The sequence below is a fragment of the Anomalospiza imberbis genome, chromosome 27 (genome assembly GCF_031753505.1).
Source record: "Anomalospiza imberbis isolate Cuckoo-Finch-1a 21T00152 chromosome 27, ASM3175350v1, whole genome shotgun sequence".
Classification (NCBI taxonomy): domain Eukaryota; kingdom Metazoa; phylum Chordata; class Aves; order Passeriformes; family Viduidae; genus Anomalospiza; species Anomalospiza imberbis.
This window is the reverse complement of record NC_089707.1, coordinates 2,275,168-2,302,690: the sequence shown is the minus strand read 5'-3', so window position 1 is coordinate 2,302,690 and position 27,523 is coordinate 2,275,168. Positions and strand designations below refer to the sequence as shown.

The following is a 27,523-nucleotide window of genomic DNA, read 5'->3' as shown; positions in this document are numbered from 1 at the left end:
CTGTCTCCGGGTACACATCAATCCCTTTCCTGTTACAACACAGCTTCACATGGGAAATGCAAAGATAGAAACTTCCACAGACACGGCAGGGTTTGATCTGCAGCCTTGGAAGAAGCTTGGATTGATGTAAAAATACAATACACAGATATTAAGCAGAAAAATCATAAACTTATGTTCCTACAGTTGTAAGTATGAATATGCCTTAAGTAAGTGAGAAACTGTATTGATAAGATGGTGAATGGTTTGTAATGTAGGAAACTGTATTGATAAGATGGTGAAGGGTTTATAATGTAGGGCTGTAATTGTATAGAGTAGCTAAGAGTTTAGAAGTTTTAATAGAAGCTTATGTGTGTATGTGTGATAAAAGCCCATTGGATAAAAGTATCCACAGTGCAGTAGAAGAAAGTAAAGGTGATAGGTTAGAAAAGCAAAAAAACCCTATTTTTTAAAAATAAAAACTTTGTGGCAACTGTGCATTGGATTAAAACATTATATATTGTCTTGTAACAAAGAACTTGTGACCATTTTGAGCTATGGCCAACTCCTTGCTCCTTTAAAATCTCACAGCCTCTGAGACTGATGTTTATTTGAACAATAAATCATTTTTAGCCCCACTGTGGTCCCATCCCTTCATGAAAAGCTTCAGAGGGGAGGGCAGCCAGGGCACAGCCTGGTTCTGCCTGGCAAACATTGTCACACCACTGCCACAAAGCCCCTTGGCTTGGGCAGGGGGGAGCAGCCCATTGCTCTCAGCCTCCAGCAGCGAGAGAAAAGACAGAAATCCATTTTTACTCAAGTTCTGGAGGTGCAATTGGATTTTTTTTTCTCCATGCAGCTTCTGTATCCACCCCATTTTAGAGCAAATGGCTTTCCAGCAAATTCTTTTCCAAAACTGGGATTACCTATGGGCATAGATAGTGTTGCAGTTTGGGTTTAAGTTTAATGTTCAGAGGATATAGGCATGGCCTCTGAAGTGAGGTGATATCTAACATCAAACTAAATCATTATACAGCCAAGAAATCCTAATTCTCCACTGCTTTTCAGACTTTATAAATATGTATTCCACACACTACACTTTGCATATTGCATAAACAGCCTTTGCTCGCTCTGTGTTGTTTCAAAATCCATGTGTGTGCAGTTTCTAATGAGTTTTTAAAAAAATATTAAAAATTAGTTTATGCCCACGACAGGCCAGGGTAAATAGTTTTTTGCCCTGTTTTATTTATGAGAATTGCAGAAGAGTCATTTGATCATAGAGGTAGATAAAGGTCACTTATCAGCTGCCGTGTCCTGGTGATGAGTCCTTGGCTTTGTTGATTTATGACAGTTGGGAGTTGGATATTAATCTAGAGCATAATTTGGTGGGGATTTTAGTGTGTGTGTCTTTTTGTTGTGTTTGGGTGCTTTGGGGCTGTGGTTTTTTTTGGGTTTTTCCAGTATTTCCCACACCTATTTGCTGTAGACCCTTTCACATGACCAGAAAAGATGTTGCAAGTCCTTGATGGGAAAGTCACCATGAGCAGTTTAAGCCTGGAAATGACTCAGGTATAAAGAGACTTCTGTCTGCCTTCCTGTGACCACGTGGTTTCCAGCCTCTTTCCTCATCACATCTGTCTTCTCCTCGTGTCCAGCTGCAAGTGGAAATTGCTGAAATATTTTATTGCCCCCCCACGCCCTGTTATCTTCCAAGTCAACGTCCTGAGGTGCAACAGCTTGGGTTGAGTCACTTGCCACCAGCGACTGTGGAGCTGGGAATTTGGGAGTGTAATCAGAGGAGTCCTAGCCCAGAATAGCTCCCAGATCCAGTGCCAGGGCTGGTGACAGAAGTGAAAATTATGTAAGCTGTGTTGGGTAATTCAGAAGGGCAGACAGGGCTTGTTCTGTTCCGCTGAAGAAGAAATTTCCACTCTCTGTGTCCAGAGCTGCACGAAGAGACGATGCTTTGCTCGAGGTAGGAAAGGAAAGAACCTGCAAATGGAAATTTCACTGGGGTGATGTTCTGTAGGGCACAGGAAATCTGTGGCTGAGGGAAAGAAGAAGCAGCGGCCAGCCCGTGTCTCACTACCAAACCTGCACCAGAGTTCCTACCCTCAGTGATGTGGTGTGACATGCACAAATCTGGAATCCCACAGCCCCAGTCTGAATTTATCCTGGGCATTTGCTCTTATCCTGATGTTCTTCTTTGTGGGAAATGAATTTGTAGAGAATTTTTAAAGCTTAATAGAAGGTTTACATAGTATGTATTTGTATGCAAACTTTGAGATAAGAAATGGTAACTTAGAAATGCAATAGAATGAGACAAGCATTGTTGAGAGAGAAATAGAATTAGAAATTCTGAATTATAATATGTGTGTGAATATATATATAAAATATAGCGTGAATTATAATATCTATGTTGTTTCACCCTCCACATAAGACTGAAAATGGAATAAAATTTTTTTAAAACACCTCTCAGTTACCCCATCTCTAAGTCAGAAAAGAGCATAATCCAGCACTTCTCTTGTAGGGACAGCTCTGTCCCTGCTGGCATCTCCCTCTGCCTTAGTCATGTGAAATACCTGGAAATGTCAAGGTGAGGCAGAAACATGAAGGCATCATGGAATTATTTAAGTTAGAAAAGACCCTTAAAATCACCAAAGCAAATAATCTAACACTGCCAGCCCCCCACTAAACCACGTCCCTAAGTGCCACATCTCCACATCCTTTAAACCCCTCCAGGAGTGTGAATGCACTTTGGAAAAAGTGACTTCAATCACAGAGGTAAAAATCTGTAACATCCCAGCACAGACAGCCCAGTCACTGCTGTAACTCACCCAGGATCATGAGCTGAAGGCTTTGTGTGTGTGCTCACCACAGATTTCCCAACAGGAACAAAATGTTGGAGGTTTTGGTCCTCCCCTTGAGGTCCAGCCTGTGTTAGCAGCGGAGCTCAAGCCTGCTGAACCTGCAGCCACCTCCTCTCTCCTGATCTTGTGTCACAAGGAATGACAATCCAGCCAAGGCAAGGTCAGCTGGGAAAGAAAGACATTGGACTTTTAATTAAGTGCTTTTAGGTAATAAATTCAGATTCAACCCCATATAACATAATAAGGAAAGAAATTAGTTTTTGTAATGTCTTATTTAGGTGCATGGAGATAATTAAATACTCCACTCTATTGCCATAGTTTAAGTTTTGCATTGCATGAGGGATACATGACATAGGATTTAATGAGATAGTCTATTATTTTGCAGCATTTTTTCACCAAAGCAGGAAAAGAAAATAATACAGATAGGCAAGAGACAGAGATAAGTGCAGCTATAGGTCTGTACAATAAACTGTTTCCTATCTTACCTCCACCCTGTTGCACTCCTTACATTTCAGTCTACTTTTTCTACACATTTTCATTCAAGTTAACATTACTTTCTGGAGACAAACCCATATCCCATAAATACCACATCACTCCAAATGACCTGGAGGTGACACAGGAACACATCCAGGTGGGTTTGGGATGTCTCCAGAGAGGGAGACTCCACATCCTCCGTGGGCAGCTCGGTCACCCTCAATGTAAAGAAGTTTTTCATCACGTTGAGGGGTTTCTCTTGTGTTTTTGTTTGTGCCCATTACTCCTCATCCTGTCACTGGTCATCACTGAGTATTGGCACCATCCTCTGGACACCCCTTGGAGAAATTTATATATTTACATAGCATTGATGGGATCCTCTCAAGCTGCCCCAAGGGAAATACAGGTTGGATATTAGGGAAAAAGTTTTTTCCAGAAAAGGTGATAAAGTTCTGGAATGGCTGCCCGGGGAGGTGGTGGAGTCACCATCCCTGGGTGTGTTTAAACAAAGCCTGGATTGGCACTGGGTGCCAGGGTTGAGTTGAGCTGTTGGGGCTGGGTTGGACTCGATGATCTTGGAGGTCTCTTCCAACCCAGTGATTTTGTGAATTCTGTGAATTCTGTGAATTCTGTGAATTCTGTGAATTCTGTGAATTCTCTCTCAGCCCTCTCTTCTCTGCACTAACCAGGCCCAGCTCCCACAGTTTCTCCTCATCACAGAGATGCTCCAGACTCCTCATCATCTTTGTGGCTTTCACTGGATCCTCTCCAGTAGCTCCTTGTCCTTCTTGAACCGTGGAGCCAGGACTGGACACTGGACATGGCTCCAGATGTGCCTCACTAGGACCACGGGGCAGGATCACTCCTGCCCTACTGGCCACACTCTTCCCAATGCCCCCAGGGTCCTACTGTCCCTCCAGGCTTGTAATTCCCTCCCAGGTGTTTCTCTGCAGAGTTTCTCTCCACTGGCTCACCCCCAGCCTGCCCTGGTCCTGGTTCCTTCCCCTTCCTGGAGCTGCCAGGGCCACCCTGCTCCTGGTGCCCCAGGAAACGAGAGCCCTGTGGCTCCACAGGAGTTAATCCCGGCAAACACAGAACCAGCAAAGGAGCTGTTTGACCAGAGGCCACTCTGGTGCATTTGCTATTCCAAGCTCAACGGCTCCCTGCTTGTTTATAAAGGGCTGTGCTGTGTTATCACCAATCAATAATAACTCTGAGCTATCAGCCCCTCTCCTGCCTGGGGCAGGGGTGCCCGAGGACCACCTGTGCCCGTCTCTGCTCTTCACCACCAGCGTGGTCCCCTTTGGCCCCAGAACCAGCAGGGGCTCAGCAAACACCACAGGATTTACCTTGGGAGTGATGCAACCTCGGTTTGATGGACAAGGACACGGGCAGCACATAAAAAACAGCTCACCAGAGGTAATCTGTGGGCTCAGGGTATGGCCAAAAATAGATCTGGTGACTCCTGCCACTTGAGTTAACCTTTGGGCTGTGCCCCTGGAGCTCTCCTTGGTTCACTGGGAATTGCATTCCCCTTGTCAGCACAGCAGGTCCTGGCTGAGGACCAGGGCAGGCTGGAGTATGAGGGTCAGGAATCTGAATTTTACAGATCTCACCAACTTCCAGGCTGCTGTTTTATCTTGCTTTTCAAAATAAATTTGCCATCTGAGTGAGAACGGAGCCACCTTGGAGGGGCTGCAGAGAGGTGAGAGAGCTGGGGAGAGGTGGGAACGTGGAGGAGCTGCAAGGGAAGGCTCAGAGTGCAGGAGAACCAACACAGCAAGAACTGGAGGTGCCTGGGCCAGAGGACAGCTCAGGGCTCCCGAGGCTGCCCTGGCCCTGCTGTCCTGCTCTGCTGGTGCTGTTTTACAGCTGCAATATCCCCAGCACTGCTCTGTCCCCTGGCCCTGCTGCTGCTCCAGCTGCAGCCTGGCCTTCTGGCAGGAGCTGCCCTAATTACATATTCCTTAGGTTTGCTCATCAGCTTGAGTGGTGTGAACCAAACCCTCCCCTCCCTCTGTGAGTGGGGAATGTCTAGTGGGAGGAGGCAGAGAAGAATTCACAGGGAAAAAAAAACAATGGCTTGGAATTCTTGGTCTGCACCAGGAAAATAGCAGGAATAATTCATTTCACAGCTACAGCTGTTTTCCTAACAGGATAAACAAAATCCTGGCTTTTCTGCAGCTTTATCAGCCAGGAAAAATTGAGAACAGTTACACGGATCCACCTGATCGTAACCCTTAAAAATACAGTAATAAATAAATCAATATGCCTTGTTGGACTGCAGCAAGACCCGGGGAGCGCAGGAGATGGTGGAGCTGCCACCAGACCACAGGTTCTGATAATGAAGGGGGCCTGGACATCATGGCCAGAACTTGTGCTGGTGATGCTGCTTAGCTGTGCCCTTGGCTTGTGCTGGTTGGAAAACAAGCTGCTTGGAGCATAAACCCCTGTGAGGAACAACTGAGGGAGCTGGGGGTGTGTAGCCTGAAGAAAAGGAGACTCAGGGGTGACCTTATCACTCTACAACTCCCTGAAAGGTGGCTGTGGTCAGGTGGGGTTGGGCTCTTTCTCCAGGCAGCACTGACAGAATCAGAGGACACACAGTCTCAAGCTGTGCCAAGGAAAATATAGGTTGGATATTAAGAAAAAAATATAGGTTGGATATTAGGAAAAAAATATAGGTTGGATATTAGGAAAAAAATATAGGTTGGATATTAGGAAAAAAAATTTAGGTTGGATATTAGGAAAAAAATATAGGTTGGATATTAGGAAGTCGGTGAGATCCTACCCTATAGGTAGGATGTTAGGAAAAACCTAATTAGGATATTAGGTTGGGTATTAGGAAAAAATATAGGTTGGATATTAAGAAAAAATGATCATTATTTCAGTTTTTCATGGAAAAGGTGATAAAGTTCTGCAATGCCCTGCAGAACAGGGGAGGTCGTGGAGTCGCCATCCCTGGGTGAGTTTAACAAAGCCTGGATTGGCACTGGGTGCCAGGGTTGAGTTGAGCTGTTGGGGCTGGGTTGGACTCGATGATCTTGGAGGTCTCTTCCAACGCGGTGATCCTGTGAATTCTGTGAAAACAGAATGGGGCTGGTTTGTTCAGGGCTGTGCTCTGCCAGCCCCACACTGCTCCTCCCTGGATCCCTAAATCTAAAAGCCCACTTTGAATCTTCCCTGGAGATTTCTGCTCCACGTTGGATTGTTCCCCCCCAGCTGTGGTTGGAGCACATTTCACATCTTGCCATGTCCAGAATGGCTCAAGAGATTGTTCATGATTCTTCATCTCCTGTTTCATTTGGTCAAAGGGTTGTTGTTGCTCAAGGCTCTACTTGAAAATCTTTTTCACAGAATCATTAAGGCTGGAAAGGATCTCTAAGACCATCAAATCCAACTCTCAACCTGTGGTCACCACTAAACCATGTTCCCAAGTGGCACATCCATGTGTTTTTTTAATTTTTCCAGGGATTGTGACTCCACCACTGCCCTGCACCGCCCGTTCCAATGATTTACAACCTTTTCCATGAAGAATTTTTCCCAGATGTCCAACATAAACCTCCCCTGGTGCAACTTGAGGCCGTTTCCTCTTGTCCTATTGAATCTTGCCGTTAACCTTACTTTCTTTTAGGGAAAAAGCAGCTTTCAGAAGGATTCAGACCATTTCCCTCCCTTCCCCCAAAACTTCTCCTGGGTCAGCCTGCACCACCACAGCACTCCAGGTGTTCCAGGTGTTGGGAACAGCCCAGTCCCGGTGTTGGGAACAGCTCAGTCCTGGTGTTGGGAACAGCCCAGTCCCGGTTTTGGGAACAGCTCAGTCCCGGTGCTGGGAACAGCCCAGTCCCGGTGTTGGGAACAGCCCAGTCCCGGTGTTGGGAACAGCCCAGTCCCGGTGTCCGGAACAGCCCAGTCCCAGTGTCCAGCACAGCCCAGTCCCGGTGTCTGGAATAGCCCAGTCCCGGTGTGGGACACAGCCCAGTCCCGGTGTCCGGAACAGCTCAGTCCCGGTGTTGGGAACCGCCCAGTCCCGGTGTTGGGAACAGCTCAGTCCCGGTGTTGGGAACAGCCCAGTCCCGGTGTCCGGAACAGCTCAGTCCCGGTGTCGGGAACCGCCCAGTCCCGGTGTTGGGAACAGCTCAGTCCCGGTGTTGGGAACCGCCCAGTCCTGGTGTCGGAAACAGCCCAGTCCCGGTGTTGGGAACCGCCCAGTCCCGGTGTTGGGAACAGCTCAGTCCCGGTGTCCTGAACAGCTCAGTCCCGGTGTTGGGAACCGCCCAGTCCCGGTGTTGGGAACAGCTCAGTCCCGGTGTCCTGAACAGCTCAGTCCCGGTTTTGGGAACAGCCCAGTCCCGGTATTGGGAACAGCTCAGTCCCGGTTTTGGGAACAGCCCAGTCCCGGTGTGGGGAACAGCCCAGTCCCGGTGTCCGGAACAGCCCAGTCCCGGTGTTGGGAACATCTCAGTCCCGGTTTTGGGGACCGCCCAGTCCCGGTGTGGGACACAGCTCAGTCCCGGTGTCCGGAACAGCCCAGTCCCGGTTTTGGGAACAGCTCAGTCCCGGTTTTGGGAACAGCCCAGTCCCGGTGTTGGGAACAGCTCAGTCCCGGTGTCCTGAACAGCTCAGTCCCGGTTTTGGGAACAGCCCAGTCCCGGTGTTGGGAACAGCCCAGTCCCGGTGTTGGGAACAGCCCAGTCCCGGTTTTGGGAACAGCTCAGTCCCGGTTTTGGGAACAGCCCAGTCCCGGTGTTGGGAACATCTCAGTCCCGGTGCTGGGAACCGCCCAGTCCCGGTGTCGGGAACAGCCCAGGCCCGGTGTCGGGAACAGCTCAGTCCCGGTTTTGGGAACAGCCCAGTCCCGGTGTTGGGAACATCTCAGTCCCGGTGCTGGGAACCGCCCAGTCCCGGTGTCGGGAACAGCCCAGGCCCGGTGTCGGGAACAGCCCAGTCCCGGTTTTGGGAACAGCTCAGTCCCGGTGTTGGGAACATCTCAGTCCCGGTGCTGGGAACCGCCCAGTCCCGGTATTGGGAACAGCTCAGTCCCGGTATTGGGAACAGCTCAGTCCCGGTTTTGGGAACAGCCCAGTCCCGGTGTTGGGAACCGCCCAGTCCCGGTTTTGGGAACATCTCAGTCCCGGTTTTGGGAACATCTCAGTCCCGGTTTTGGGAACAGCCCAGTCCCGGTGTCCCGGACACCGCGCCGGGCATTGACCGCGGGTAACCCGCGCTAGGGAAGGGGCGTGGCCTAGCCATTATTGACAGCCGCCTCCTCCAATCGCGCGGCGATGCGTCTCTCCCCAGCGCAGGGGGCATGGCTTCTTCTCTGCCCACCACCGCGTTGCCCAATGGGGTGTTTCAAAAGGACGGAGTGGGCGGAGAAAAGGTGATCTGGCCACGCCCCCCCCCGCGCGAGCGCTGTTAAAGGCCCCGCCCGGCGGCGCGCGGGAGCTGCTGAGGGGCCGCGCGCGCTCCCGCCGCGCCCGGAGGTAACGCGCGGTCCCAAAGCCCGACCCCGGCGGGGCTGAGGGAGAGACCGGGGCTCCCAGCTCCACACAGCCCCCCTGGGTGTCCCCAGCCGCTCCTGGTGCGTGGGGGCTCGCCATCCCGGCAGATGCTTCTGGTGGTGGTGTCCCGTTTGTGGGTGGGCGTGCGGACAGCGCGGGGGGGGGAAATTCTTGGCGGTTTTGGTTAAGTGGACACAGGGTGGGTTGGAGGGGGAGTTTCTCCCAGCCGCCGGTCAGGGCAGGAGGTGGTCTGAGGAGAAGGGATGTCCCTTCCCCTGTGCTGTCCAGGAGCCCATCGTGAGGGACCGTGAGGTGTCCTGAGAACTTGGGATCTTCTGAGGGGACCTGAGAGTTTGGGAATGCTCTGAGATGTCCTGAGAGGTGGGAATGCTCTGTGAGGGGACCTGAGAGTTTGGGAATGCTCTGTGAGGGGACCTGAGAGTTTGGGAATGCTCTGAGATGTCCTGAGAGGTGGGAATGCTCTGTGAGGGGACCTGAGAGTTTGGGAATGCTCTGTGAGGGGACCTGAGAGTTTGGGAATGCTCTGAGATGTCCTGAGAGGTGGGAATGCTCTGTGAGGGGACCTGAGAGTTTGGGAATGCTCTGTGAGGGGACCTGAGAGTTTGGGAATGCTCTGAGATGTCCTGAGAGGTGGGAATGCTCTGTGAGGGGACCTGAGAGTTTGGGAATGCTCTGTGAGGGGACCTGAGAGTTTGGGATGCTCCACGAGGAGATGTCCTGAGAGGTGGGAATGCTCTGTGAGGGGACCTGAGAGTTTGGGAATGCTCTGAGATGTCCTGAGAGGTGGGAATGCTCTGTGAGGTGACCTGAGAGTTTGGGATGCTCCACAAGGAGATGTCCTGAGAGGTGGGAAAGCTCTATGAAGTGACCTGAGGGATCGGGGATGCTCCGAGAGTTGACTTTGGGATGCTCCACGAGGTGACCTGAGTATTGAGAAGGCTCTGTGAGGTGACCCGAGAGATCGGGGATGCTCCGACAGGTGACCTGAGATTTTGGGGGTGCTCTGAGCGACCCCAGTGCTCGGGACGCTTCTGTGCCGGCTCCCAGCCCCGCTGTGCTCCCAGGGGACACAAAGCCATGTGTGGGAGCCAGGAACACAGGAATACAGAAAATATAGGAGTTTTATAGGGATACAGGAACACAGAAAATACAGCCCCGAGCTTTCCTGCTGGGCGTGGGGGCCTTTCCCCGCCGTGCAGATGTGTGGTGAAGCAGCAGTTCAGGGAAGAGGAGCTCGGCGCAGCCTCCCGGCGAGTCCCACTGCTGGGGAATTCACCTGAAAGAAACACCCCGGTGCCCGGAGTGTTCCTTGACGTTCCCGAATCAAGGTCCGAAGCAGGTCCGATGTCTTCAGGGAAAGGGAGGAAGGAAGGGAAAAACAAAAATAGAAAAATGGCAAAATAAGGCAAGCAAAGAAAAAAAAAGCAAGCGAGCAGAGCAAGTGAAGCAGGCCTAAAGCTAGCAGCAGCAAGCCATAGCAAGCAGCCGGGGGAGGGACACGGCTATAGACAAAACAAACTGAGAGCATGGGAACAGGAATACACGATTGGGATACAAAGCATGAAAATGTCCTGTCACCCCAGGACACCTGGAGAAGCAACGAGCCTGCAGTGGAGAGTTCTGTGGCTGTCTGCTGACCAAGCGATGGTCCGTGGGCAGCTTTGTGCGGCCAAAACTCAGCTCTGAAGGTGCTGCGGTGGAGGCAGGTGCCTGTCTGCAGTCGCGACAGTCACTCATCATCCTAACAGAGGCTGAAGTTACTTTTCCTCCTGTTTTCTCCACTCCAGTATCAGGAGGGCATGGGGTAACCCAGGGCCGGTGGTCAGTGACAAAACCTTTAGTGCTCAGGAAGCTTTTATCACCGCCTCTCCTAAAATCTCAGTTTATCTAGGAGGAAGAGGAATGGGTTGCTCAGCTTTTGTTTCCTCACTTAGTGACTCTTTAAAGGAACAAAAAAACCCCAAGTTTCGGTTTTGATGGTGACGTGGCAATTGCCTGGAGCTGCTCTGGACAAGAGCAGAGCGGATGTGGTGCCTTTGCCGCTTAAAAGAAATCCGCCGCAGGAAGCCGAGTGTGGCCGTGCTGGAAAATGTCAAGTGGTTGATAACGTGCTCGGTAATTTGAATTTGAATTGGTGTTGTTGAAGCTCTGTGTGTGTTTTAGGTAAAGGTGTGTCCAAAGCCTGTTGGAAATGGAAACTCCACTCTTACCCCCTTCACAGTCAGTAGTTTGCACTTCCTCAGACCTTTATTTTGGTTTGTCAGTGAAGTGGTTCCAAAGAAACACTCCATTTCCAGTTCTTCTGGGTCACGCTCCTCCCTCAAAGCAGAATGCGTTTTTATTTAAATGATTTAAGATGTCAGACAGACTTAATTAAAAGGGAGGTTTCTTCCCGCAGGTTTTTTGTTTGGAGTGTGTCCTCCATGTTCCTGAACACTGGTACGTTATGGTGTGCTGATTCCTCTGGGAACAGCGTGGGGTGAGAGCATTTGGTATCCAGGAGTTACACCTGGCTCTGGTGAACAATGGAATGGTTGGGGTTGGAAATGACCTTAAAGATCAGCCCCTCCTAACCCTGGAGTGTGTTTACCAGTGGCTGTGTTGGTAACCCAGCATCAGGGAGGAAGGCCCGAGCTGCGGTGCTGAGCAAAGCTAGGGAGCGTCTCCATATGCTGGGAAATGTTTGCTTCTAACCAGAATTTGTTGGATAAAATGCATGTCTGGTTTGGGAAGCTGCACAGCCAGATTGCAGTTCAGTTCATGGTGTGAGTGTGCCCCGGGTTGTGCACAGTGAGAGCAGAACTCAGCGGTGGGCTCCACTGGGAAGAGCTCTTCCCTCTTGGGTGCCTGAAGGTGATGCAGAAAACCTACCATGGAAATGAACCCGAGAGGGATGGAACACCTCTGCTGTGAGGGAAGGGTGAGAGAACTGGGATTGTTCAAGCTTTGGGGTGACCTTATTGTGGCATTCCAGGAGCTGAAGGGAGCCTGCAAGAAAATGAGAGACAGAGAGACTATTTGAAAGGGCTGGAGTGCCAGGACACTGGGGAATGGCTTCCCACTGCCAGAGGGCAGGGACAGATCAGGTATTAGTAGGAAGTACTTCCCTGTGAGGGTGCTGAGGCCCTGGCACAGGGTGCCCAGAGCAGCTGGGGCTGCCCCTGGATCCCTGGCAGTGCCCAAGGCCAGGCTGGACAGGGCTTGGAGCAGCCTGGGACAGTGGAAGGTGTCCCTGCCCATGGCAGGGCTGGCACTGGATGGGCTTTGGGGTCCCTTCCAACCATTCTGGGATGCCATGATTCCCTGACAGCAGGAGTGAGGACACCTCACCCTTTCCCTTGAAACTTCATTGCTGCACTAATTCACAGTTGGCAAGAGAAATGCTGTAATTACTGCAGAGGCCAAAGCCTCCCTCAGGGATGCCCTGAACCTCTCGTTGTGGGCTGCTGGGAAGGAAAGTGGGAGCAGCATGGCGAAAGGGGGTCGGGAGTGATGGCAGCTGCTGCCATCCGTCCCTCCTGGCCTCTGATCGGCTTTTCCTTTGAGCAAGAGAGGCCGTGGGGACAGCTCGGGGGGCACTGAGGGTGGGTTTGGGCCGGGCCGGGGGGAGCAGCTCCGGGCCGGGCCGGGGGGAGCAGCTCCGGGCTGAGCGAGGGGGAGCAGCTCCGGGCTGAGCGAGGGGGAGCAGGGCCGGGCCGGGCCGGGGGGAGCAGCTCTGGGCTGAGCGAGGGGGAGCAGCTCCGGGCTGAGCGAGGGGAAGCAGCTCCGGGCTGAGCGAGGGGAGCAGCTCCGGGCTGAGCGAGGGGGAGCAGCTCCGGGCTGAGCGAGGGGAGCAGCTCCGGGCTGAGCGAGGGGGAGCAGCTCCGGGCTGAGCGAGGGGGAGCAGCTCCGGGCTGAGCGAGGGGGAGCAGGGCCGGGCCGGGGGGAACAGCTCCGGGCTGAGCGAGGGGGAGCAGCTCCAGGCTGAGCGAGGGGAGCAGCTCCGGGCCGGGCCGGGCCGGGGGGAGCAGCTCCGGGCCGGGCCGGGGAGAGCAGCTCCGGGCCGGGCCGGGGGGAGCAGCTCCGGGTTGGGCGAGGGGAGCAGCTCCGGGCCGGGCCGGGGGGAGCAGCTCCGGGCCGGGCAGCTCTGAGCGGCTGCTCCGAGCACGGGGCTGCAGCTCCAGCACCATCTTCTCCCACTGCCAATAAACCCCTCTGGTGTTGCAGCCCACGACGGGTGTGCGGCAGCGCCTGCCAGTTATCCGTGCGCTTCAGAGCTGGGTGTTTTGCAGACATCCCCCTCTCACTGCTCGTGAATTAAACTATTTCTGGCGGGGTGACTCGCAGGCTGTAGCAGAGCGTGGCGTGAGCAGCAACGTGTCCTTGTGCAGATGAGTAAGCGGAAAGGGGGACGTCCCTTGGCTGTGCCTGGCGTGGCTTTCCCCTCCCGGCAGAGGCAGGAGGCTGCAGCGTGCTGGGTCGGATTTATGACATAAAAGACTTTTTCATAAAAAGACTTTCCTGTTCCTCATGGAGGCGAACATGCCCCTTGCATCACACGATTTAAGTGTGTCTGTCTAATGCAGGTACAAAATAGCAGCCTAAAATCCACTTCTTGGAGAGATCAAGGATAATGGGGATTCATCTCCAATCAGTTTGAAATCCCTTGAAACAATTAAAGCTCAGCCTGGCGACTCATAAGCATCAAAGGCTGAGTGTAAACCTTAAATAAAATCAGCGTTTAGGAAACACTTCGTTTAGGTGATGAAATCGCCCAAGACAAAGTGCTGAAAGCAGCGTGGGAGCCACCAAAAAAAACCCCAAAAAACAAACAGACAAACAAAAACCAAAACAAAACCTACCAAAAAACAACAACAAAAAACCCAAATCCAGCTGCAAAACGCTTATTTTGATGCGAACAGGCTAGATGTGAGGTGTCCCAGGGCTGTGTCCCCCCAGAGAGACCCGAAATCCCCGGTGTGCCGAGGCTGGCGGGCAGGCGTGGGGCCAGAGCCTCCTTAAGAGGCGGCGGTGTGGGGTGACGAGCCGCTTCCAATTGCGAGGCAGCAGCACATGACATAAGATGCGCCAGATCTGCCTCCTGGGCGCTAGTTTAAAAATAAAGGATATTACACGTCGGGCTCGGCGCCGGTGCGGAGCGGCTGCGGAGGGGAGGCTGCGGGACCGGCGATGCGCGGTGAGGCTGCAGGGATCGGGGGGGTTCTGCGAGCCGAGCTTTTGGGACAGCATCTGGGGCAAAGGGAGCGTGGAATTGAAATAGTTTGGCTCGTGGCGCTGCTGGGGAGCTGGGGGTGTCTGGTTCTGCTGTGGGGTTTTGCAATGCCCACTGTCAGAATTTCCTGTTATTTGGTGCAAATGCAGCAGGCTCGCGTTGTGCCTCTTTGGGGTTGCCTCGCTCACGTCAGTGGAGCTGCTTTGCTGTGACGTGTGGCTGTATTTTAAATTTTCCAACCTGTTTTCGCAGGGACAGTGCTGTGTGAGTCAGACGCCAGGATGGCACTTGCAGAACCAGTCTCCGTGGCTTATTGCAATTCGGCTCTTCAAGGGAGCTGTGAGGGGGCACGGGAAGATGTGCTGCTCAACTCTTCACCCAGGTTGGTCTAATTTAGGGTTTTTTTTAGGATTTATTTGTCTATTTAGGATTTTATTTACCCTGTTGTGACCTGTATATATAGTTTGTATTCTACCATGCTTACTTCGATTAATTAAAATTATTTTGGAAGAGCCCTGCCTCTGCAGAGAACAGTTCCTGTGCAGTACCTACACTGATCTCAAACTCCTGCTGGCAAGAGGCTGCTCATATTTACAGACTAAAGACCAGATTAGGGTCTATATCTCATGACAGCATAATGGGATCTAGCTGACTAAAACCTCTTTACCTAAATTTTTTGGGGCTGCATTGAACTACATGTTGTAAGGGGGAGAAAAAGATGATTTGATTGACTGTGAGGGAAATAGCCGGGGCTTTTCTGCTCATGTTACTGGGTCATTTGCATGCTTTGATCATAAAAGCTGGTGGAGAAATGGTGCAGAACTATTGCAACTGAGGATTAATTTGTGCTGAAAAATGTTCTCAATAATGAGGAGGGAGCACGGAGATGGGAACATCTCATAATCCCCTTGGGGGAAATAAAGAAATTATTTACTCAGCCCTGGTTGCTGGCTTGCAGATTAGTTCAGAGAAGCAGTTCTGCTTTAGAATGGGACATGTGATCAGCCATGTCAGATCTTCCCTGGGCCTTAAACCTCCTCATATGCCCAAAGCAGTCATAGTTGTGTGCTCCCTAGAAATTCAGAATAAATGTAGATTGGAGGGAAGAGATTTCCCCCTTGCCCTTAAATTCACACAGTGCCTGTGCTGGTTGTCTTGTCTCTGGCCTGGTAGAAAGGAAGTAAAAGGTGGGACTTGGTGGGAGCCCTGCCTGGCTTGGGCTGAGGAGTTTGTGTGGGCCCAGAGGAGCTCTCACCTGTGTGAGTGTGACTGTGATGGGCAGAGTCAGGGCTCCTTCCTGCCCAGAGCTGCCCCTGCAGTGCTGGGGTTATTGTGATGTCAGGACTCTTCTGGAAGAGCCTGGGGTTGGTGCTGCAGCTGTTGCTGCTGAGAAGGGAAAACACCGGCCTGGAGGAGCAACACCTGAGTGATGGGCTGAGACAAAGGGCCCGGTAGGGCAAGGCAGGATGGAAAGTTTGGGTCTCTGCAGTGTAACCTTAAATCAGATAAAACTCGGACATCAATGGTCCTGGCGGGGCATTACCCAGGGCAGGGAACAAAGCAGCAGCTGCCTGCTTGGAGGGTGGGATTCCCAAATCTCACTGGGTCTGCCTTCCAGCTCCTGCTCTCAAGTGGGACATTAGCCTTGATTATCCCTTACCCTCCTCATTAGGGCTGTGAGACAGTCCAGTTTGGAAAGGGATGGAGTAAGAACAGTTTTGCAAGCAGGCAGGTGGTGCTTCACCAGCTCCTGCAGGGCTGAAAGTGAAAGGACAACTCAGCTGGGAGGAGCCTGGCTGAAGCGCATGGGATGAGCCTGTTTCTGTTTCTTCCCAAGCATCTGGTAGGAGCCCTGGTTTTAATAGGAATACCTGAAAACAATATTTCCTGTTAAATCAATTTCCTGCTCCTTTGCAGGAAATCTCCGTGGGTTTCCCCATGGGGTGACTCCAGAGTGTCCCCAGGGCATCCCCTGTTGTTGGACTCACATATTGCAAACAGGAGATGAGTTCCAGATCCAAGTGTCCCTTCCTGCCCCCCTTCTCCTCCTCCTCCCAGCTGCAGACTCTTTGTTTCAAGCACCTGGAGCAGCTTTTAAGAATGGTTGTTTTAGGATGATGTGTATGCATTCTTCTGCAGCTTGTCTGCAATGAAAGCTGCAATTAGGACAACACTCGTTTTCAGCACCAGCACAGGCAGAGCTTGCACACTTGGAGGGAGCTGTTCCATTGCTGGGACTATGTGAATTAATAATGGGCAGGGCAGTGAATTAATAAAGTCACCTGCAGAGCATCAGGAGTCACTCTGACATCCAAGGACTGAGTGACATTAAGGGATGGAGCAAACCTGCCTGTGGCAGGCAGCCCTCCATGCTCTCATCCAGGGATAACTCCTTTTGCCTTGCAGAACTGCTGAGCCACACAACAGCGAGCCAGGGGAAGATTCCAAGATGGAGAGATGTCAGGTGAACTCACTCGATCCCAAAGGTGAGTGAATGGAAGTTTGGGGACTGTGGGGTGCCTGAAATTATTATTGCAATGAGAGAGGGATTTCTCAAACCATGACAATAGAAGAAGCAGCTCAGGTTGCAGGATGGGTTGTGCAGAAGTGTCTGGAACTCAAGAGTTTAAAGCACAGCTGTGCTTCAGGGGTTAAGCAGGCAATGAGAGTGCCTGGTGCTCATCTGCCAGGTACCAGTGTCCTGCTTTCAGTCCTCCTTAAAAGAAAAAAAAATTAAAATAGCAGAGTATAAGATGCAGGAAACCTTCACCTTACCAGTATAAGAGCCTTAGGGCAGCAGAGCAGGTTAGAGGGGATGCAAGTGGGAAATGTTTAACAAAATTTGAAAGTGCTCTAAAGGCTTCTATTCTAAAATACTGGCGGTCACATGGTGAAATTGCCATGAAGAAAGGGTCGAAAAAGGGGTGTGGGAGGGGGTGTAACAACATTTGCTCTCATATGCTTGAGACTTGTATTTGTATTGCTCCTATGGCAGCAGCAAATTTCTAAATCTAAGGTGCTGAACACTTTCCTTTCAAAGCAGCCTCCTCCCCTCCTGGCTCCAGTGTGTGGACAACACGTCGTGATGGAGAGGTGAGGCTGAGGATGGAAGAGCAGGGCCCTGGCAGCGAGGCCCCAAAGACTGTGCACCAGCTCTTGCAGGAAAGTGTCAACAAATACAGTGACTATTACGCCCTTGCATCCAAAAAAGATGGCCAGTGGATAAAGCTGACGTATAAGATGTACTATGATGAGTGCTGGAGAGCAGCCAAAAGCTTTCTGAAGGTAAGAGTTTGTTGAGTTCTCTTTGTGCATATTCACAGAATCCTAAAAACAGAATGGTTTGAGTGAGAAGGGATCTCAAAGCTCATCCAGTGCCACCCCTGCCATGGCAGGGACACCTTCACTGTCCCAGGCTGCTCCAAGCCCTGTCCAGCCTGGCCTTGGGCACTGCCAGGGATCCAGGGGCAGCCCCAGCTGCTCTGGGCACCCTGTGCCAGGGCCTGCCCACCCTCCTAGGGAACAATTCCTGCCCAATATCTGATGTAAATCTCTCTTGTTTTAATTTAAAACTGTTCTCTCTCTTCCGACCACTGTATCAAAATAAAACAAAGGAAACACTGTGTCAAAACAAAGTCAAGATTCATGTTCAGTGGATTAATGTTCACTGGATTAATGTTCATGTTAAGTGCTGGAATGGCTGCAGTCAAGTCTTTCTTAAATCTGCAAATTCCATCAGTGCAGATGAATCTTACAGTGACAGGGAAGTACCTGGACATGCTATGGACACCTTGGTATTTCTTTTTTTTTTTTTGACAGTTGCTTCCACATTTAAAAAAAACATGTAAGGAAAAAAAAAATGTAAGGAAAAAAAAAACATGTAAAGAAATATTTAAAGTGAGGTGTTTGAGGTGTATGGCAAACCTGGACACTGCCCCTCCAGAGGCTTGGAAAGGTTCATCTTTCTAAGAAAAAAAGGGATGCTTACAAACCAGACTTCAATGTCCCACGTGGCCCAGCCTTTTGCTTGTGCTGCTGGGATTAGGAGACTGGAGACAGAAACCAGCACCACGTGCTTTTATTGTTGGGATCAAGTCTTATCTCTTCAAGTTAAGGCCAGCTTGGTTTTACTCCTGTTTTGGGATCTTCCACTCTGGGACAAAACCAGTCTGGCTGAGGGAGTTAAAAACTGGGACTCCAAGAACTGGAATTTCATAGCCAAGTGTGACTGCCACTGGAGCTTGTTGCCCTGGCCATTATTGATATCTGACATTCCCAGCTTGTGCCAAATGTCCCAGGAGGTGTTGTCTGACTTCACCTCTCACCTCCTCATTCCCAGCCCAAGGGGAACTGGTAACTCCCTGGATTGCAGGTTTATAGTCCTGCTAGTGAATTCCAGTGAGCCTGTCTTTCCAAGGGCAGACCTCAGCAAATCCCTGTTTTCCTACCCACTTCCAGTGGGACAGTGATGTGAAACTTTCACTGGCTCCATCCTGGCTCCTGGGGAGTTTTTCAGTGGGAATTACCCTGTGTGAGAACATGAACTCTTCCCTCAGTGCTGTGCTCACAGCAGAGATCTGCAGATGAGCCCTGAGCTTTGTCCAAAGGAGAAGGCAGGCTGCTGTAATGCCATCTCTTGTTTACAGCTGGGGCTGGAGCGTTTCCATGGAGTGGGCATCCTGGGATTTAATTCTGCTGAGTGGTTCATTGCTGACATTGGAGCTATCCTTGCAGGGTAAGACTCTTGTTTCTTGCCATGCTTTTTGCTTTGGCAGGCAGAGAGTGACTGCAGTATTCACATGAGAAGCAGGTTTTGATTAAAACCCCAGTAAAACAAACAAAGAACACCCCAAACCAAATTGCTTAGATTTGGATTTAATGAAGGTAGATAGGAGCTGAACTATTTCATAATTAATTAATGAGACAAAAATTAAATACTTCTGCTTCTCTCAAAATAAGGTGACCAGTAGGTTAATCCAAAAGCATTCTTATGTACACAGTGATTAAAGAAATGCCAGAGAATCCCATGGCTGGATTGTGATATCTGCCTTCCACATGAGATATTTTGGTCTCTTGCACCACTCTTGACATTTCCCATGCCCCAGAACAGAATCTTTCCTTTTGGAATTAAGCTCTCCCCTCTTTTTTGTCATTTTATGGGATATTGTTCTGAAATGGTCTGAATTTTGCCAGCAACTCTGCTTGTCCTCTAACTCTGTTTTGCTTTTCTGTTCTGTTTTTTCCCTTTTCCAGGGGATTTGCTGTTGGGATCTACACTACAAACTCTCCTGAGGCCTGTCATTATGTAGCAGAGAACTGCAGTGCCAACATTATAGTGGTGGAAAACCATAAACAGCTGCAGAAAATCTTAGAAGTAATTATGTTTTTTAAACGGCTGAGGGTAACAGCAACCTGTTGACAGATGTGGGAGGGCAAAATGGTGTGGGAGGGCATTACCTGAGGGGAGTGCTGGGTCTGAGAGCAGAGGTGAATTCCTTGGTGTGCTCCCTGCTCCAGCCAGGTGAGCTGTCACTGGCACCTTGTCTCACAAGAGGTTACGTGGTGCTTTCACTTCTTAAAAGCCTTGGGCTTAAAATAGAAGAAGCCAGAATGAACAACTGAGCATCCTCTAGGTTGTCTGGCACCATCCCAGCTCAAATTATGACTGTTCCTAGTGAGGCAAACCCATTCTTTCAGGAGCACAGATGGGATTCTCTTGGCTTTACATAAAGTGGCAAATATGAGGAGCGTGCTTGGTGGGGGTTACAGAGGTCTGAAAGGGACAAGCAGCATTTGCTCCTTCTCACAAATCTCCCTTCTTAACACAGATTGAACACAGACTACCTCATCTGAAGGGCATTGTCCAGTACAGGGAGGAGATCAAAGAGAAGAGACCAAATCTGTACTCGGTGAGTCCTGGGCTTCTTCATGGTTTCTAAGGGCTGGTTGTGTTCAGCTGATGGCTGCAAGTACCTGTCACCTGCCCTGGGGCCTTGAACATCTGATGGGTGACATCCCTGTCCATGGCAGGGCCTTGGAATGAGATGATCCTTAAGGTCCCTTCCAAGCCAAACCAGCCTGGGGTTCTGTGACTGCGATCCCCTGAGCTTGCGTTGGCTGTTGTGGGCAGGAGGTGTCTGCTGTTGTGCAACCTGGATAATCCTTGTTGTAGGGAGGCTGCTGACCTTTGCCAGACACCTTGTACCCCACAGTTACTCCAGGGAGTTGCTACAGAGCTGTAAAGCTGCTGGGGGTGGGTCTGTCTCCTTTCTGCTTCTCCCTGTGTCAGCCAGAAAACACTGTGGGGTGACAATGTGGGTTTACAGCCTCTTCCAGAGGTCTGGGCAGGGAGAACAGCTTCCTTCTCTTGCTGTGTAGAAAAGAGGTTAATTTTTCCTGTGGGTGATACCTTACAAAGGAACTGAGCCCTTCTGTTCTCTGCAGTGGAGGGAGTTCATGGAGCTGGGCAGGGACGTGCCGGACTCGCGGCTCCGCGAGATCATCGTGTCCCAGAAACCCAACCAGTGCTGCACCCTCATCTACACCTCGGGCACCACGGGGCAGCCCAAGGGCGTCATGCTCAGCCACGACAACGTGAGTGCCCAGTGCCGCCCCAGGGGTGCTGAGGGAGAACATCCTGAGCTGGGAGGGACCCTCAGGGATCATCAGCCCAGTCCTGTCCCTGCCCAGCCACCCCAACACCCCACCCTGAGCATCCCTGGCAGCGCTGTCCAAACGCTCCTGCAGCTCTGGCAGCCTTGGGGCCGGGACCATTCCCTGGGGAGCCTGGGCAGTGCCAGCACCCTCGGGGGGAAGAACCTTTCCCTGAGCTCCATGCCAAGGCCTGGCCCAGCTCCAGCCCTTCCTGGGCTCCTGTCCCTGTCCCAGAGCAGAGCTCAGCCCCTGCCCCTCTGCCTCCCCTCGGGAGGAGCTGCAGCCCCCGAGGAGCCTCCCCTCAGTCTCCTGTGCTCCAGCTGAACGAGCCGAGTGCTGCTGTTGAGATCCCAGGGTGCTGTAGCTGTGTTGTGCCTTGTGTGATCTGTGCTGTCCCTGCTCTGAAGCCCCTGGGGGTTCTTGTTGCAGCTGACGTGGACGGCGGCAGCGGCCGCGCGCTTCATCATGCTGAGCGATGCCCACGACAGGCAGGAGGAGGTGGTCAGCTACCTGCCCCTCAGCCACATTGCTGCACAAATGTGTGATATTTGGGCAGCCATGACCCTTGGAGTGCAAGTTTACTTTGCCCAACCAGATGCACTGAAGGTAAAAAAATAAGATAATAAACTTACACTCATCCACCTGCTTGTGCTGGGGTGGGTGCTTGAAACAAGGCTGTGTTATCTCGTGATTCTGTCAGCTTTCCTAACTGGGTTTACTTTGCCCTCTGACCAACTGCCCCTGATGGTTTGACTGGAGCCTTCTGACTCAGTCACAAACTGGGACAAGCTGACCCAGCACTTCAGAACTGGGATCTGCTGAGTTCTTACCTGACACCTGGTGCCGCATCAAGAGCTGGTTGAGCAACAGCCTTGTGTTTGCTCTGCCCACATTGCACCATGGCCCCAGCTAAATCTGAGTCCTGAGTAAAGGATTCTTGTGTCAGTGCTGGCACTGAAAGCATTGACCCTTGCTCCCTTCCCAATTCCCACTGGAATGCCTCAGGGGTTCCCTTCTCTTGGTGGTGCTGCAAAAAAACAAACAGTTACTCAAAACTGATGGCAGACTCCCAAGTTTTTGCTAGTGACCAGTGCTGACCTGAAGTCTGCAGTGAATCACTTCTAAAAACTGCATTAAATCCTGCTTCTTTCAGGGCAGTTTGGTGGAGACCCTGAGAGAAGTGAGGCCAACTGCTTTTTTGGGAGTTCCTCGTGTCTGGGAAAAAATGGAAGAGAAAATGAAATCAGTGGGCATGAAAGCCTCAGCGCTCCGAAGGAGAGTGGCGGCGTGGGCCAAGGGAGTGGGGCTGCAGACCAACCTGAAGAGGATGAATGGGTAATTATGAGCTACGTTTCAGGGATGCTGATGAGTTTTAGGAGAACTTTCATGTCAGATCAGGGATTTTATTCCATCCAGGATTATATTCCATCCAGGATTATATCTCACGTGACAGACCAGTGACACTTGGACCCGAGGGGGAGCAGCAAGGGCTGGAGGGGGGAAATAATCCATTATTTTATTGAATGAACTGAAGCAGGATGAAGATAAAGGAGGAAGGGGGAGGAGTTGTAAGTGTGCCCTTTCCTGGTGCAGGTGCTCCGAGGTGCCGGTGAATTTCCGCCTGGCCCAGCAGTTGGTGTACAGGAAGGTGCGCAAGGCCATCGGGCTGGACCGCTGCACCAAGTGCTACACGGGGGCTGCTCCCATCACCAGAGACACCCTGGAATTCTTTCTGAGCCTGAACATTCCCGTGCTGGAGCTCTATGGGATGAGTGAGAGCTCTGGGCCTCACACCATCTCCCTACCTCACGCCTTCAGGCTCGGCAGGTGAGCGCCTTCCTGGGTTCTGCCCCTGGTGCAGCTCATCCCCAGAGCCTTGCTGCCACTAAAAGGTCACTGGGGAGCCATGTCACAGGTGGAGAGATCTGCCAAGGGCAGCAGCAGCAGGGATGTGTGAATTTACCTTGTCTGGGTTCTGTAGGAGCTGGGGAAGAAGAGAGGGGCTGGTGGGATGAAGGAAGAATTGGTAACTCCGACCTACTCTTCACGTTAATGGCAAATGACTAAAGGGTGCAGGGTGTCTTTGAACAGCTTGTTCAGTCTGCACAGTGAAAGTTTGCTGCCAAGGACATAAATCTGCTCATTCAAAGCTCAGGTGTTGAGAACAATGAGTGCAAACCAGCAGGTGTGTGAGCACTGATCTCTGCAATAACAGCTCTTTCTGCAGCTGCCCTTACATGAGCAGATGCCTTTGAAGCTCTTTGCTGGAGCTGTGCTAAGAAGCTGCTGGGCTTTGTTCAAACCCTTCAGCTTGAGAGGTGCTGCTGTGACTTCTGCTTGGATTCAGCTTAAAATAAATTAATCCTTGCTCTGTGCTCTGTTTCAGCTGTGGGAAGGAGCTGATGGGCTGCCACACCCTGATCCATAAACCAGACAAGGATGGCATTGGGGAGATCTGCTTCTCAGGAAGGCACGTCTTCATGGGCTACCTGAACATGGAGGACAAAACCAAAGAAGCCATCGATGAGGATGGCTGGCTGCACTCAGGGGACCTGGGCAAGCACGACAAGGACGGATTCCTCTTCATCACAGGCAGAATTAAAGGTAACACATCCCCTGACTTTGCCTTGATGTTGTGCAGCGCTATGGAATCAGTGAGTTGTTGATGTTGGGAAAGACCTCATGGAGGCCAACTGTTCCCTCAGCACTGCCAAGGCCACCACTAACCCATGTCCCCAGTTGCCCCATCTTTTAAATCCCTCCAGGGATGGTGACTCCGCCTCTGCCCTGGGCAGCCTGTTCCACTGCTGAACAGTGAAGAAATTTTTCCCAATATCCAACTTAAACCTCCTCTGGTACCGCTCTGCTGGTTGTGTGGTTGTGACTTGCACATTTAAATCCTTCTCCTGGAGTTGTCACTTGAATGTGCTTCAGGGTGTCCTCCCCTGTGGTGGGAGGAGAGGGGCAGGCTCTGGAGCCAGGGTGTGTTTGCAGAGTGAGGGAGAAGCTCTCTGATTCCAGCACCAGTGCAGTTAGTGCTTTGTGGGCTTGTTTTACCAGCAGCTCCCTCAGTTTCAGGAGCTTTGCTGGGTGACCTCCAAGGAAAACAGCAGCTTAACACTGTTGTGCAAGTGCCTGGTAGCAATGTGGCTCTTGGGACAGAGTTTGAGCAACCCCAGACTAAGCCAAGGTCCCTCAAGCCTTCAGCCCTCAAGAGAGAGAGGGGTGCTGATGTGAGGGCAGCTCTAAGGCACAGGAGATTGGGCAGGGGGAGTCCCCTCTACTCTGCAGCACACAGGAACCTCCTTCCACTTCAATTTCTGACAATTTGGGTGCCAGCTTAGGAGCCTTAGAGGCCCAGGGGTCTGTGCCAAGGGGCTCTCCTGCATTGCCAGGCTGCAAACACCCCTGGAGCACCAAGGCAGCTTTGGCTGGGCTCTGTGTGAACAGCTCCTGCTCTCTCCAGCCCTGCTGCAGTCATGGGATCAGCACCGGCGCTGGAAGAGCCCTTTAAGATCATTAAGTACAGCACCCCCAAGGCCACCACTAAACCTCACCCCCAAGTGCCACATCCCCACATTTTGGAACATTTTTGGGGATGGTCACCCTGTGACCTTCCCAGTCCTGGTGTGCTGCCTTCTCCAGCTCTGCTGGCACAGACTCACTGTTCGATCCAGCAGACACAAAGGAGCAGTTGAGTTGTTGCAGACTGTGGGAAGGGGAGAAGCTCCAAGCATTAATCAGGATTTGATTGTTTTCCAGAGCTCATCATCACTGCAGGAGGTGAGAACATTCCTCCTGTTCCAATTGAGGATGCTGTCAAGAATGCTGTTCCCATCATCAGCAACGCCATGTTGGTTGGAGACAAAGCCAAATTCCTTTCTATGCTCCTGACACTAAAGGTAATGGAAAACAGGATGGGGATCCACCACTTGTGCTGCTGAATCTCAGTAATTCCAGGGAGGAAGAGCTGTTACACATTTTTAGTGTCTTGTGGAGGCAGGAGCCCAGAGCACAATTGGCTGCAGCTGAGCTGCAAAGAGCAGCTGAAAGCACAGAGATGTCACTTGCTCAGACCATCAGGCCCTGCTGCTGTTCAGGGCAGATTTTTCTGTGCCACAGAGGGCAGGAAGAAACAGAAGGAAAAGACCCAAAAGTGAGGCTGGAAAAGAAAACCCTTCTGCTCTCCTCACCTGTTTCAGTCTCTCCCAGAGCAGTCGGGGAGGTAAAAAGCTGTCAGGGATTTCTTTGTCAGACTCTGGCTTTAAACTCCACCAGGACACATCCGTGGTGGCCTGTGCTGACTGGAATTGCTCCTTGGCCTGGGGCAGGAGATCTGAGCCAGGCCCTGGGAGGGGCCCTGCTGCACTTGTCATGGCTGAGTGCTGTGTGTGACTCCCAAAACTGCTGCTGCACAGTGTAGGGAAGTAAAATGTGCTCCAGAAAAGGTCTGGAAGACAGTGATTGACAGCACAGGAGGAATTTGGCAGATGAGCTCTGTACCCTGCTGGCTCCTGAGCAGGCAGAGACCTGGAGGGGGTTTATTTGTGTTTTGTCCCAAGTTTCCATTGGCAGCCAGGGGTTGGAAGAGAGCTGAGGGGCTGGTGGGGTTGGAGTGGGGAAGGGAAGGGACCCCAGGGCAGGGTCCAGGGCTGGAGGCTCCTTGGTGCAGAGGGCCCCAGGTGCTCAGCAGTGCTCAGTTACCTGTTGTGGCCTGGCCTGCAGTGCGTTGTGGATGCAGAAACGGGTGAGCCCGGAGATGACCTCGCTCCAGAAGCTCTGGAATTCTGTCAGAAGCTGGGCAGCAAGGCCACCAAGGTCTCAGAAATCATCAGCAGCAAAGACAAGGCCATCTATGCTGCCATCCAGAAAGGGATCTCTGCTGTCAATGAGGGAGCTGTGTCCAATGCCCAGAAAGTCCAGAAGTGGGTCCTGCTGGAGAAGGACTTCTCCCTCTTTGGTGGAGAGCTTGGTGAGTGGTGGGGGTGTCTGGGGTTTGCCCTGTGCCCCTTCCCTGGTATTGAACATAACACAGCCATGACTCCCAACGCACAGAGCTGCCCCCTGCCTTTCCTCACTGTGGCTTTTCCATGTGGCAGTTTGGGCTGGGATGAACTGGGGTGCATTCCCACTTCTGCCCAGCAGCACTCAGCGGAGCAGAACTTACCCTTGTGCTGTGGTGCCTCTTGCAGAGTTATGGAACATCCTGAGCTGGAACATCCTGGCCCCTGGCCCTGCACAGACACCCCAACAACCCCACCCTGAGCATCCCTGAGAGCTCCTGCAGCTCTGGCAGCCTTGGGGCCGGGAGCATTCCCTGGGGAGCCTGGGCAGTGCCAGCACCCTCTGGCTGCTGCTGCGCTGCTTCGGCTCACGGGGGAAGGGAGGGAGATTCTATTAAACCCAAAGAGAAATGTAGAACAGGTGCCTGTTCCCGTGTTCTGCCTCTCCCCTCCAGCCCTGCTGGGTGCTGCCCTCCCCTGTAACCCTGTGCTGGTTCCCCACAGGCCCCACCATGAAGCTCAAGAGGCCGGTGGTGGCTCAGAAGTACCAGGACCAAATTGCTCAGTTTTACACGGACATCGAAACCCCCTCGGGGGAGCCCTCAACCCGGACATAGAGCCTGGACTGAAGCCATTCCCGAGGACACTCCCAGCTGCCCAGGAAGGATTCCCTGGATCCTGGTGAAATAAAGAAGCTCAGTCTTCAGGCAGCCCCTCGGCGTCGCTTTGCTGTCCGTGTCCTGCCCTGCAGTGTGGTGAGCGTGGTCATGCCCATGTTCTCCTGTGTCCGGTGTCCCTTGCTGAGATATCCCAAATATCTCAACTTTGTATTTTTTATTTCCATTTTTTTAGGGGTGATACAATGTTTACCTTAAATCCACATGAGGTGTTATGTTCTAACCAAAGTTTTCTTTTCCTGAGATGAATGTAAAACAGGAGCTGCAAATCAGGAGCTGCCCTTTTTCTGCTAAGGGAGAAAGGCAGATTTCATTTTCCAGCAGTGTCCTCACTCCCTGCTGCACGTTTCCCTGCATGCTGATGGCATCCATATAATTTTAAATCTCCTTCCCCACAAACTATTCCTGTCTGAGATGACAAATGCTGTGTGACTACACACAGCACTGGAGGTGGAACCTCACATGAACTGGGCTTGTCTGTGCAATATTTTGAGTTTGTTTTACCTTTTTGAGTTAATGAAGCCATAAATTGTATTGTTGAAGTTGTATCCATGGCTGGTATTCTGAGAAGTGATTTACTCCAGGGATTATTTATAAGGCTGTGTACAATGTGTGAAATCTGTCTGTGTTTTACAATCCAGAAATGTTGTGGTGTCTGAAATGGGGAGCTCCAGAGTGGAGGGTGGGTGGGCTGAGGCTCTGTGGCTGTGCCTGGGGAGAGGAGATGGTGCTGGGAGCCCAGGCTGGTTCTCCTGAGGGTCTGTGATCAACCAGCCCAGAGCTCTGAAGGTTCTCCATGGTGCAGTCACTGACTGGAGGACACAGACTCCCCCACCTGCAGCCAGGAGCTCCAGGTGCTCTCTGCTGAAGGGCTCTGCAGGGCCTGTTCCAGGCTGTCCAGTCCCAGCAGGATTGCCTGTGAATGGCTCATTGCACACCAGAAATCCTTACCTGAACAGGGCAGAGCAGCCAGCTCCGATTCCTTCCATTTCCCATGGAAAGGAGGAGGTGGGGGCAGCTCAGTGTCACAGTGGGGTGGGCTCAGGGTGGGTTAAACCCAGAACTGTCTCTGCTTCGGGTCAGTGAAATTCCATTGCCCAGTGGAAGGGTGGGAATGCACTAGGAACTGCAG

At 51.6% G+C, this 27,523-nt stretch overlaps 1 protein-coding gene across 8 annotated transcripts; it reads left to right on the top strand.

The window, feature by feature from the left end:
- The first annotated feature begins 8,720 nt into the window (after window positions 1-8,720).
- On the top strand, window positions 8,721-26,939 carry ACSBG2 (acyl-CoA synthetase bubblegum family member 2). 8 transcript variants are annotated; one of them, XM_068173674.1, is made up of 15 exons: window positions 8,721-8,806; window positions 14,310-14,439; window positions 16,464-16,543; window positions 17,098-17,342; window positions 18,704-18,792; window positions 19,311-19,431; window positions 19,886-19,966; window positions 20,502-20,651; window positions 21,141-21,317; window positions 21,865-22,046; window positions 22,305-22,538; window positions 23,098-23,315; window positions 24,474-24,613; window positions 25,437-25,683; window positions 26,219-26,939. In XM_068173674.1, the coding sequence occupies exons 2-15, from the start codon at window positions 14,339-14,341 to the stop codon at window positions 26,329-26,331; spliced, it is 2,178 nt and encodes a 725-aa protein (XP_068029775.1). In that variant the 5' UTR covers window positions 8,721-8,806; window positions 14,310-14,338; the 3' UTR covers window positions 26,332-26,939. The 8 variants fall into 8 exon arrangements, with proteins under 8 accessions (XP_068029775.1, XP_068029773.1, XP_068029772.1 ...); XM_068173672.1 differs by lacking the exon at window positions 8,721-8,806 and adding an exon at window positions 10,807-10,960 and having other exon boundaries at window positions 17,101-17,342; XM_068173671.1 differs by lacking the exon at window positions 8,721-8,806 and adding an exon at window positions 10,807-10,960.
- The last annotated feature ends 584 nt before the right edge of the window (window positions 26,940-27,523 follow it).

Coding starts and splice junctions, on each gene's coding strand:
- ACSBG2 (XM_068173671.1), top strand. CDS start 10,822: ATGGTGACGTGGCAATTGCCTGGAGCTGCTCTGGACAAGAGCAGAGCG. Junction 10,961..14,309: donor AGTGGTTGATAACGTGCTCG/GTAATTTGAATT, acceptor CTGTTTTCGCAG/GGACAGTGCTGTGTGAGTCA. Junction 19,967..20,501: donor AGAGACCAAATCTGTACTCG/GTGAGTCCTGGG, acceptor TGTTCTCTGCAG/TGGAGGGAGTTCATGGAGCT.